This window comes from Haliotis cracherodii, unplaced genomic scaffold, assembly GCF_022045235.1.
Source record: "Haliotis cracherodii isolate W230 unplaced genomic scaffold, xgHalCrac1.p SCAF_1, whole genome shotgun sequence".
Lineage (NCBI taxonomy): Eukaryota > Metazoa > Mollusca > Gastropoda > Lepetellida > Haliotidae > Haliotis > Haliotis cracherodii.
This window is the reverse complement of record NW_027266264.1, coordinates 14,929,869-14,943,169: the sequence shown is the minus strand read 5'-3', so window position 1 is coordinate 14,943,169 and position 13,301 is coordinate 14,929,869. Positions and strand designations below refer to the sequence as shown.

The following is a 13,301-nucleotide window of genomic DNA, read 5'->3' as shown; positions in this document are numbered from 1 at the left end:
TTCCTGGAATATTGCTGAGTGTGGCATTTAACAACAAACAAACGAACAATCATATACCTTGTTTACAGATAAATGTTATGATGTAATACATGTTATGCCAACACAACCATTAAAGCTCTCTCGAACAGTTACTACTTGGTTGCCTCCCTTGTTCCACCGTGTGTGATGCACTGGTCCCAGTCGGGCCAGAATGTGTCCTTCATACGTTCACAGTAGGCGGCAAGGTTGGAGTATTTGTCTACGGGTACAAAATAGGGAAAATTCACAATCAACCAATATTAAACAACAAATGATAACATTAATTCATATGTAAATTGGATAATTCGAACTAACTTTAGCAGATAAGGGCATTCAGGAAATTGAATACATGACTCTCTTTTATGGATAAAACCATTTTTTTTTTTTTTTTAACGACGTTTTAGAGGAAATTCTTGCTCTTTCGTCAGGTGAATGCCTAGTAAGTGCATAGAGTACTGTAGACCTATTCCAACCCGGATCTTCTCGGATCGCTACAATAAATGAGATTGTGTAATCAGTATTCTGCAATATTTAGAGATTGGTACAGCATTGTTTCAGCAGAACAGTATAGTGCATGCATTGACAGAATGCTACCTGTATCTGTAAGGTGGCTGTGACATAAACTTGTCTACATCTAAGGCATCGGCAAACTGCATAGGTCCCTTTTAACTATACGTTTCTCCATCACCCACAAATACATACCTCCGATTTTCAGCGTGGGGGCTACTTTTAACCAACGAATCAAGAAATGTCCTGGTTTAAGCGATACCTTAATTAGCGGGTGCTCAGACCAAAGAACAACCAGATCCCAAAAACAGCAGCATTTCTCTGGCAACATGTACAGTGGCGTTGCCTCCCATCTTCTCCACATATTGCTTCCACGGCAGGCAATTGTAGGATTCTCACAGAGTTTATGCACTTAAATACGCAAACTAAAAGAAAAACTGTGTTTCAACTATAACGCGGTTTAAATCAGAGAAACCACTCTGTTGATACCGAAAGTAGAATCAATTCCCGGAATCAATCTATTCTCATGATTTCTCAACAACTGAGACGTCAACATACACGTCACCACTACATCGCAAATCGGCTGTATGTCATGTAAGTTCATGCACTTGACAAGGTAATTTATCAAACTTATAGAGAATCAACTCCCGGAATCAATCTATTCTCATGATTTCTCAACAACTGAGATACACGTTACCACTACATAGCAATCGGCTGTATGTCATGTAAGTTCATGCACTTGACAAGGTAATTTATCAAACTTATAGAGATACAACTCGGGGAATCAATCTATTCTCATGATTTCTCAACAACTGAGATACACGTTACCACTACATCGCAAATCGGCTATATGTCATGTAAGTTCATGCACTTGACAAGGTAATTTATCAAACTTAGAGAGAATCAACTCTCGGAATCAACTTATTCTCGTGAGTTCTCAATTACAGAGACACACGTTACCACCACATCGCAAATCGGCCGTATATATATTCAAGGGTGAAGGAGGAACTTTACGTTTTCAAACCCGTGAAGTATTGCATCTGAAGGTACTCGCCCTTAATGATGGTATCGTGCCCAGTTCCTGTGAACTGCCAGTAGGCCTGTGACAGCTGACCGAACACCGCGCAGTCAGCCTCACAGGGCTCGTCCCCCATCAGGAACTTCTTCGTCCCTGAAACAACCGCATGAGTGCATTGAAAAAAACAACAACACAGGACAGGTACCGGTACGAAATAGAGCAAACGTATAAACTCTCGCGTGTCGTGGCGGTCATTGGAACATAAACAATATCAGAAAACTAATGAATAATTATTTGGATAAATGAAGTGGTGCCGATTCAGCTCGGCTTCTAATGGAGGAATGGTCAAATAATATTTTTTCGCTTTAATTCAGTATAAAAGCATAAACGTACCATTGTTTTTTTTTCATATTGATTATATATGTATTCAAAAATATAAACCACAATATTAATCTAACATGTATGTAACATGGTATCTTGTTTCTTGTATTTAAACAAGTGATGGATTTGATCAGTTCATACTAGCAAGGACACCAGTCACACTTTTGTATAGTCATTAAATATAATGTAAAAAAGGGAAGTTATGAGTGGACCTCTTAAACTGATTCTCTTACAGAAAGGAACTTAAGCTCTTTTCTAAATGTCCATGCACGTTTATCCCGCAACATCACTACTGTGTTTAGATTGTTATTATCGGTGTATATATATTTGTTATTCAAACAGTTATCACATGAAAGGTGAAGTTATTATTCTGAAGTTGTTTCAAGTTACAACTACTGGTACTTCTTTTGGTGTGTTAAACGACGACAATTGCAAGACACATCCCCGTGAAAACCTCATTGTTAAGATTCTGGTAAAAACCAAAACCTAAATATTTCCTGAAACTCTTGCAATTGATTAAGTAGACAATATAACAATTTGCCTAGCTCTCATAAGGCGGGACATATCTTTATGAGGTAGTTTGGGTAATCGGATCACATCAAAGCATATCTCACCGGGGACAGCATGTGCTTCACGCATTGCATCGAATGAGTGAGTGAGTCTGATTTGACGCCGCTTTTAGCAATATTCCAGCAATATCACGACAGGGGACACGAGAAATAGTTTTCAGCCATATGTATCCATGTGGGGAATCGAACCCGGGTTTTCGGCGCGACAAGCGAACGCATTAACCACTAGGCTACCCCTACGCCCTTCATTGAATCGAAGAAGGAAATCGAACAAGGGCTTCAGGCGTGGAGAGCAAGGCCTAACCACTGAACTTCCCCACCGACCGTAATCATATACCACTCAGTGGACAAAGATTGGTGATGTCAGAATTCAGGCAAGAGAAGATGGCATCGATCATGTGCCAGTGCACAAAACTGAGCTAAAGTGGAACACGTGAAGGTAACATGCAGTAGATATCCAGAAACACAATGAAGTCAACATGCAGTGGATATCCAGAAACACAATGAAGTAAACATGCAGTAGATATCCAGAAACACAATGAAGTAAACATGCAGTAGATATCCAGAAACACAATGAAGTAAACATGCAATGGATATCCAGAAACACAATGAAGTAAACATGCAGTAGATATCCAGAAACACAATGAAGTAAACATGCATTGGATATCCAGAAACACAATGAAGTAAACATGCAGTGGATATCCAGGAAAACAATGAAGTAAACATGGAGTCGATATCCAGAAACACAATGAAGTAAACATTCAATGGATATCCAGAAACACAATGAAGTAAACATGAAGCAAATATGCAATGGATATCCAGGAACACAATGAAGTAAACATGCAATGGATATCCAGAAACACAATGAAGTAAACATGAAGCAAACATGCAATGGATATCCAGGAACACATGAAGTAAACATGCGATGGATATCCAGGAACACAATGAAGTAAACATGCAATGGATATCCAGGAACACATGAAGCAAACATGCAGTGGATATCCGGGAACACCATGAAGCAAACATGCAATGGATATCCAGGAACACAATGAAGTAAACATGGAGCGGATATCCAGGAACACATGAAGCAAACATGCAGTGGATATCCGGGAACACATGAAGTAAACTTGCAGTGGTTATCCAGGAACACATGAAGTAAACATGCAGTGGATATCCGGGAACACCATGAAGCAAACATGCAATGGATATCCAGGAACACATGAAGTAAAAATGCAATGGATATCTAGGAACACAATAAAGCAAGCATACAATGGATATCCAGGAACACAATGAAGCAAGCATGCAATGGATATCCAGGAACACAATGAAGCAAGCATGTAGTGGATATACAGGAACACAATGAAGTAAACATGCAATGGATATCTAGGAACACAATGAAGCAAGCATGCAATGGATATCCAGGAACACAATGAAGCAAGCATGCAATGGATATCCAGAAACACATGAAGTAAACATGCAGTGGATATCCGGGAACACCATGAAGCAAACATGAAGTGGATATCCAGGAACACAATTAAGTAAACATGGAGTGGATATCCAGAAACACATGAAGTAAACATGCAGTGGATATCCAGGAACACATGAAGTAAACATGCAGTGGATATCCAGGAACACAATGAAGTAAACATGGAGCGGATATCCAGAAACACAATGAAGTACACATGGAGCGGATATCCAGGAACACATGAAGTAAACATGCAGTGGATATACAGGATCGATATACGAGAGAAGCCGAGGATGAGTCCCGATCTGCAATTGTTAATTTTATTGTTTCAACCTTTTATCAGTTTACTATCAATAAACTCCGATTTTGCCCAGATATCTCAGTTCATGAAGGCAGTTACCTTCTCTGACATTGGGGATCTACCCCCTGCCTCCAATCAACGCTGCGCGAATCAATTATCTTCAAACCTTGATTGGCAACGATTTATTATTAGCATACACCCATCGGAACATACAAAAACACCTTAAAAATTTAACTGATATCTATAAAGTGTATACATTGCAGGTGTACTTAAGGCACCTGTATACCTATGAAGTCGGACAGAGATTGTAGATCCTTCTTAAACATCTCCGTTATTTCCTCTTCTGTGTGTCGCCCCAAGCCTTGACTCCATGTCTGCTTTTTAACTTGTCGTCGAAACATCCAGAAGATAAACTTCCCTATTTTAAATGCATCCATAATGAAAGATTTGTCGTTGTCATATTGCCATCGGAAGAGGACAAGGAACCTGAAACGATAGTGTCATTCATTCACGGGTACAGATAGATGCAAGTAATACATTTATATAAATTGAAGGTAGCTAATCTTAGAGACGGTGATGGGACTATTTCACCCATGTAGTGACGTATATGTACGTGTGTGAGTGTGTTTGCGTGTTTGTGTTCGTGTGCGTGCGTGTCTGTGTGTGTGCCTGTGCGCATGTGCGTCTGTGTGCGTACGTGCGCGCGCGCGCGTTTGTGTGTGGTTCTTAAGAGAAGGGTACATTTTGATATAGAGGTACATGTACAGACTTTGTGGACAGAGGCGCAATAATCCGATGTGCAGTAGGATCCGCCTAGTATGGGTTCGAGTCTCAGATTAACCCTGATTATATGATCCTCTGTTTTGCACCATTGGTTTTAGCGTCGTTACCACTGCTGGGATCGGCAAAGGTATGAAATTACGCAAAAGGCTTGCAAAGTCTTTGCTTCATGGGCCTTCGTGTACGAGGGACGGACAGATTAGAAATGAATAGCACTTACCAGTACAGATGTTCCTCCGCCATGACCTTCATCGCCTGAGCTACACCTCTGTCAGCAGGACTCAGGTCCCTATTGAGGTCCACCCTCAGCTTCTGGTTGAGGAAGTTGATACACAGTGTCGAGTCTGCTACCTCCTGCCCATTGTACTCCATCCAGGGGAATTTGCCCTTTGATGAACGCTGCATCCCATGGACGTTCTGTGTGCAAGGTAACAAAGCAAATGATGTTGCTGATGTCATGATGTCAACCACTTGCTTTCATGGACCAGATTAGAGTATGTACAGGCTGCAGTGACATTACTTGAATATTGCTACTTGCGGCATGAAACAACACTCACTCGCCTACCTGGTAGGGTATCCTGGCCATCCGGAGGTAGGTCTCCAGCTTCACAGCAAATGGTGTCAAGCTGGGGGCATAGGGAGCTCTACCGATCTGACGGAGGATCACCGTGTCTCGGGGATAGTCCTTCTTTACCTCTCTATACAATTTCATAATAGATCAATGTACAGCTGGTTGTTTGAATGTTCAAAACATTTACATTTACACGTCTTTGTCTATACCTACAAGATATTTGAACAGCAGCACTATAGTTTAAGAACGTGAAGCTATTGGTCCACATAAGGAATGCAGTCTCTAATTGTACAAATGCTAGGCGCTATGGTATTTTATTAAAAATGCAATCCTATACTCATCTATTTAATTTCTTTTTGTTTCGGTGAGTGAGTGATAGTCTGGGTTTAACGCCACTTTGAACAGTATTCCAGTTATATCACGGCATGTCAGCTCAATGTTTGAGGAAAGCTCTAAGTGATGCAGGTCTTAGACGTTTGGTACTTTGGTGAAACCCACATGCGCCGGCATGGTGCTGATAAACCTGGAAACATAATCGGGGCGAACCGGGATTTGAGTCCACGAGCATAGGTCTGTACGGACGGCAATCTGCACAGCGAATTGCCACACCTTAAATAGGTCTCTGGGCCACCCGTGACCCCGTTTGTTTGGGGAAAAAACTGAGGATGAATGATTAATTCCTGGTTTTGTTCTGGAAGGAATTATTTCAAATATTTCCCTAGTAGCCTCCACCCAACCCCTGCAAAAGAAAATCAAATTCTTGATCCAAAACGTTAAAGAAGGTATCAGCTCCTTGATTGTTTTCAAACCAAATACGCATTGATAATTAAGCATGCACGGTGACATAGAGAGCTACTTAACTTTAAATACAAAATGCAGCTTCAGCCTACTGAATATTTTCTAAGGATACCAAAATGGCTGTTTCACTATCAACTCAGCTCTCCAGACTGACTGTTCATTCGTGATAACTTACTTGAAAAATAGTTTCCTCACGACGACGACCGATACGACGGCTACGACAACGCCTCCGACAGCATACAACACTTTCTGTGATGTGTCCATGTCGGTGAAGGCATCCACGAGAGTTTCCATCGCTGGTGACCTGTTTGCCTCCTCTGTGTGTCACTGTGAACTGATCTGTGTTAGGGCGGCCTGAATAACACCCAGCAATATTATCAACAATTCAAGTTAAAATGGGGAATAAGTGTTGAGCGTAGTGAGACTGTCTGCGAGGTCAGACGTGTTGTCAGTCGCTCTCGCCAATTTTGTTGCATGAGGGCAGCTATCATCGGGGCATCTCACACATGACACAACTAATTGGTGAACTATTCACATACACTGTTCTGAGTGAAAGCTTTTAAACTGATAGTTTGACTGATCTCAACGCATTTTTGACCAACTCGTGTTATTCCGGGAGAAGCCGAATAGCGACTCGTGCCCCTCTCGTGGCCATTTTTGTGATTGGGTTCCGCCTAAGCGCAAACGGAGATAGTTAAAAGAATTGTCAACTCGTTGCGTAATGATTCACGTATATTTGCCTCATGTCATATATATTCGAGATGCTATTGAAACACATCGAGACTTACGGTGTTTATACAGCATGATTGAACACATTTAACTATATCTAGGGTATATTTGTAGATGCAAGAAATCAAAATAAAAAAATATTCCTGAGGGATTCTTTGCCTGAAGTACTTGAACTCATACGCGCATTCTGATTGGTTTGTCGTATTTTCGTACATGACATAAATCGATAGGGGGACGAGTCTTCTTGTAGGTTACGGAAAGGGGCGAGAGGTGACGAATGATCTTAACGATGCGCTTTCACGAATGCAAGTCAGCAAAACGAGTCAGGCGCAAAATCACGGACTACACATCTCCCTGTAGAGTAAATCGTAAAATGCTACGTATGTTTACATGTATTTGATAAACAATGTACTAAAAATGTTATGAATTTAATGTTATCAATTGAATGCTATGAAGTGATCACTGCTAATACAAGTCAATGCTGCAATTACGTGTTATTGTGTTTTGTTTTATCGAAGATGGCGCACGTTTCTGAGCTAAAACGTATATAACGAGCAACGGATATAACGAACTGATTTCTCTGGTCCCTTGTAGTTCGTTATATCAATGTTCTACTGTATATGTATCAATGAGTGATAGAACAAATTAATCATTTAAAACGATTTGGGCTATAAATGGGATTATAGACACTGTGGCAAATGCGCAGGTTGGTTTACAGTTTATCCCAATTCTAAGAGGGATCGGCACTTTATTTTGGCCGGATACAGGATCACCCAAAGAGGGTGATAGACCACCATTAACACCAAAGACAACTTTGGCCCTGAGCAGTGGGTCGACCCCAACAAATCATCTCGAGAAGTGGCATCCAAATCTTACAAATTCATTAAGATCCTGCGGGTTGAGCAGGATAATACTGCGATCACAATCTAGTTAGTTTGATTCAAACAAGAAGAAGTTTCGAAACCTAAAACCATGCCACTGATAGGTAGAAGAGACAAAAGTCTCGCCAACCAGGAACCAGTAGACGATTAGCACAATGCTGTTTAACTTTTAGTAGGACTGTGAATTTTGTAAGTTTGAGATGGAAAAACGTATCTATTGTGCGGTGTTGTATCGACAATCGTTATCTATGCATTCACATGGCCCCGTACAGTGTTTGATACGACACAGTGTTTGAAAGCCGATTTTGGAACGTGTGATTTCCGTACTTTCACTTCAACATTTAATACATTCCTCTAAGGTATTGCTATTTGTTACCATTAAACTAATGTCGAAAAGAAAGTACACCAACAAATTTGTTCCCACTATTTTGATAAATAAAAATCAATAAAAAAATCAATAAAAAATCAATATAAAATCTATCTGAAAAAAGTCGCATGAATACAGCTTAATGTATTCGGTGACCAAAAGCAGGAATAATGTTTCACATGTACAATAGTTGTGTAATAGAAGGCGTGGCGGCATACGGCAAGGCTCACGCAGAACTTCTTGTACAACGCGATCAATCACGTATACCCAGGCAGGCATGTTCTCCTGATATGCCTCTTTGTCACTTAATTCGAATCCCGGTTCGCCCCAATTATGTTTCTAGGTTTGTCAGCACCATACCCGTGCTCGTGGGTTTCACCGAAGTGGTAAACGTCTGAGACCTGCATCACTTCGGGCTTTCCTCCCACATTAAGCTGACACGCCGTGATATAACTGGAATACTGTTAAAAGCGGCGTTAACCCCAACTCACTCACTCACTTTGTCATTAAATGTCATTCTTAAATCTTATCGTGAGAAATGGTTTCTAAACGTTGTAATTTATCATGAAATGTGCGATTAATATATTAAATGAGAGGATTCCAACTGAATCTTGTATTTTAGACGGTGACATAACTACCACTTGGTCAAAAAACAATTTCACAAAGTCATTGTTTTAAAGCACAAAAATAACTCCGTCAGTGATTGCCTTTCGCGGCAATCTATCGGTTAACCCACTGGAGGTACTACTACACCAAACCATAATCAGTTGTGGTTTTTTAGAGCCTTCAGAACAGATTGAATCATCTGGCAGCTATGATTGGATGATTTTGTGTAAGACTTTTAGGTATTTTAAAAGTACATCCATCCAATAATTAAAACTGACCATATTTTTTCTATAATCAGTGCTGACTTTTTTTTTGACCGCATATATTTTAAAGCAAGAGACATTTGATGCGGAACTGGGGTCTGTGTATTTAGCTTCCTATACTCGGAAAAGGAGCTGGCACATGTTCATGTAATAGCTTTATTTTTATTTTTAGTTATTAATAACGTTACAATGGAAATGGTTATTTTGATACAAAATAGCCAATACATTGTTTGATAGGCATTACTTGGAAGTTGACGCCTGAAATTGTACAGTATTAAAGAAGTTGTTATCCATAAAAGTGTGTCTAACATATCCAATGTCAAGATCACTGATGAATTCTGACTCGATGGCCCATGTAGCGTGTAGCGGTATCTATATTTAACTGTACTGATTCAAATGATAACAGCTTTGTGCACAGACATGAACTCGATCGCATTGTCTATCCTAATGAGTCAGAGGGGCGGTCGGGTAGCCTAGTGGTTAAAGCGTTCGCTCGTCACGCCGAAGACCCGGGTTCGATTCCCGACATGGGTACAATGTGTGAAGCCCATACTCACTCACTCACTCACTCACTCACTCACTCACTCACTAATGAGTCAGTATATAGGTTCACGGCTGATAATAAAGGTCTTGGTGGGAGTAGTAAGAGGGGGGCTTGGAGTGAGATAGTTGTGGGAGGGGTGTGTTGGTTAGGTCAACAAGTAAGACGGAGCGCCCCGGAGTCAACATTATGACTTTGTAAGGGCAACAATTCGACAATGACCTTTACAGGATTGCCCAGATACGAAACCAACCCAGGAATGGAGAGGGCGAAGGGGACGACAACGGGGACCGTACGGGAATTGGGAGAAGCAGAAATTGGAGAAGAAGGAAATGATAACGGCACGTCATACAAAATGACCTTTTACTTTCCGCCGATCCTCTCCGAGGATACAGTAATCCTTCATCAGATCGGTAGAGGTTCCTATGCTCCCAGCTTGTCGCCATTAGCCCTGAAGCTGAGTGAGTGAGTGAGTGAACAATCCAGTCAGGAATATTCTTTGGCAATGAAAGTACAAGCTACCGGTTGTACACACTGTTAGAATCTACACCAAACGTCGCTACAAATATTACATCACTTTCTTGATGACGGTGTTAAAAACCAAAAGTCGTTGTAATTGTAATAAAGAAGTTGACTATCCATTTAATGTTATCATCAACCATAATATTATATTTCTAGAGCCACTTGTAGAGTGCGATACGCCTACAGCGAGTAAGGTGGGCCTATTAACCACTCAACGAGTAAGGTGGGCCTGTGAAACATCAACGAGTAAGGTGGCCCTATCAACCATTCATAGAGTGAGGTTGGCCTATCAACCTTTCATGGAGTGAGGTGGGCCTATCAACCATTCATAGAGTGAGGTTGGCCTATCAACCATTCATAGAGTGAGGTTGGCCTATCAACCATTCATGGAGTGAGGTGGGCCTATCAACCATTCATGGAGTGAGGTGGGCCTATCAACCATTCATAGAGTGAGGTGGGCCTATCAACCATTCATGGAGTGAGGTGGGCCTATCAACCATTCATGGAGTGAGGTGGGCCTATCAACCATTCATAGAGTGAGGTGGGCCTATCAACCATTCATAGAGTGAGGTGGGCCTGTGAAACATCAACTAGTGAGATGCGCCTCTCAACCATGAAAAAGCATAGTGGGCCAATTAACCATTCAAAAATTGATATGGAACTCGCTACTTCGAATAAACAATCATATTATTATTCATGCGCGTCCACGAATCAGACTGATATTCTGATAACTTTCACACATTACCGTATCACAAAGCTACCACACATAACAATACCGCACTAACAACTGACAATAACGTCGATGTGATTTACGTGTACATGTGGCATTTTATTGGTAATTCAATTTAATGAGAGTAGGCTTAAATTTATTCTATGTCTAGAGGTGGTGCAGGTGATCAGGCAGTTCCTGAGCCATAATAGGATCCCCTGGCCGAGGTACGAATCAAAGTTTGCTCTGATTATGAAACTTGGTATTATGGGACCATACCATCGACGTGGGGATTCCGGGTTAGAATTGAAGTATTCTCCAGCAAACTCTGCTGGTCGTGAGGCTAGATGGATCCTGTGGTCAGGCTCGGTGTCTTGATTAACAGCGTGTCAGGGTGCACCGACCGCGTGGATCGTTGCTCCTCATGACAATAACTTGAGTTCAGACTCATATTATGAACAGGCCGCCGTCATAGAGCTGGAATAAAGCAGAGTGCGGCGTTAAATAACGAACACACGCACGAACACCTACTTTCCCATCCGTTATATGCACTATGAACTTCTGAGAGTAATAGTAACCCGCAGAGTGTTCAGTATTGAAAATATATTAAATTTATGCGGACATCTGAGGACATCCCATTAGGAGTAACGTTAGAACGACCTTTCATCCAACCAATCAGAGCGTCGCTTACGAGATCATGAAAGTGACAGTCGGAATGTGATATTCATCATCATGCAGCCTCGAAAACTTTAAAACGGGGTATTCCGAACGATAGTTACGGACTTAACGACTGAATCTATACAATCTAGACCATATATTAGCATTTCGAGAATGTTCTTTAGTTCAGGTTTCAAATTTATAAGCGAGAATTTGTCTAAATATGTTTCGAAGCGTTGTCGCCAATTTGAAATAAGTGCCGTAAAGCACGAGAAAGCTGCATTCTGATTGGCTAATGTCGCCTTCTTGTCAGTAATTCCATTGGTCGGTCAGAGTTCGCGAAAGGTCGGTCTGACGTGACCCGTAATGGGATGTCCTCAGATCTTTGCTTAGCGGCAGCTATAACTAAGATATGATTTTATTTGGATTGATAACAAACATCTCGAAAAACGACTAATCATCATTTAAAATATTACCATCATTCGAAAAATAACTGCACCTACCAAAATCAACATATTGTGTCCTATTTAATATACAGAACAAGCATCCATAACTTACGTCGAGACCGGTATCCGGCTTAACATCCGAACAAAGAAAAGATTGTGTAACCAGTGCAACTCACCCTCTGTTGCCAAAGAATTTCATTATATTTCATCTCGCGTTGCCAGGCCTTTTCACGTTATATATTCCAACAAAATATCTAATATGGAACAATACCTCCGGTATTAAACGTTTATTCTTTTATACTGTAAACTTTCGCAAAATTTGTCACAATTATTATACAATCCACTAATCAATAGCCGTCACACAAGCACTATCTTCATTACATGTCTGTATTTTCTGCATAATCTTGTAATCTTGTAAACTCTTGTACCACCGTACGCGTGGGTGGTTTATAGAGAAAAAATAAATTTAAATGAATTACATAGAACTGACACATGACAATACTGACCGCCTCCGTGGTCGAGTGGTAGAGCGTCCGCCCGTTCGATCCCCGACTGCGTCATACCAAAAGACGTTAAAAAATGATACTTGTTGTTACCCTGTCTGGCGCTCGGCATTAAAGGGCTAAAACAAGGACTGGTCGGCTAGGAGTCAGTATACTGTGTCTGAGTGGGATATTCATGTTAAACTGCGGCATGGTATCTCAGTGAGCTAGCAGTAATAATCGGCATCAGTCCGGACTAGTACAAGCAGCCACACACATACGTGCATACACTTCGCTATATAAGTGCAATAATCTTGGACGCGACGTTAAACCCCATTTCACCTCACTAATGACAATATTTGAATACTGTCCCAATTGCGGGGATCGATGTTCATGATATTAATCACTGGGTAGTCTGGTTCAGACTCGATTATTTACAGACCGCCGTCATATAGCTTGAATAATGCTGAGTAATGCTGAGTGCGGCGTTAAACAACAAACCAACCAACCAACTTGAATACTGTTTTCTATCTGAGAGAAATGATTTGATCAACAGTTACTTCCCTTCTCGGCGCTACGAATGTCGACACGGGCTTATCAGAAAGAGCATGGTCGGAGTTATTCAGGCCGTTGTGTTTACACACGTACACTGTCGGCTGCATGAACAGACCCATCGCCGATTCAGCAACG

The 13,301-nt window shown here is 41.1% G+C and overlaps 1 protein-coding gene across 1 annotated transcript; it reads right to left on the bottom strand.

Moving 5' to 3' along the window:
- LOC139460492 (failed axon connections homolog) lies at positions 1-6,713 on the bottom strand. The gene is made up of 6 exons (XM_071241974.1): positions 6,584-6,713; positions 5,605-5,737; positions 5,260-5,456; positions 4,546-4,745; positions 1,580-1,696; positions 1-238 (listed from the first exon to the last, which is right to left on the bottom strand). Exons 1-6 carry the CDS (start codon positions 6,700-6,702, stop codon positions 132-134), a joined length of 873 nt encoding a protein of 290 aa, XP_071098075.1. The 5' UTR covers positions 6,703-6,713; the 3' UTR covers positions 1-131.
- Positions 6,714-13,301: the final 6,588 nt, after the last annotated feature.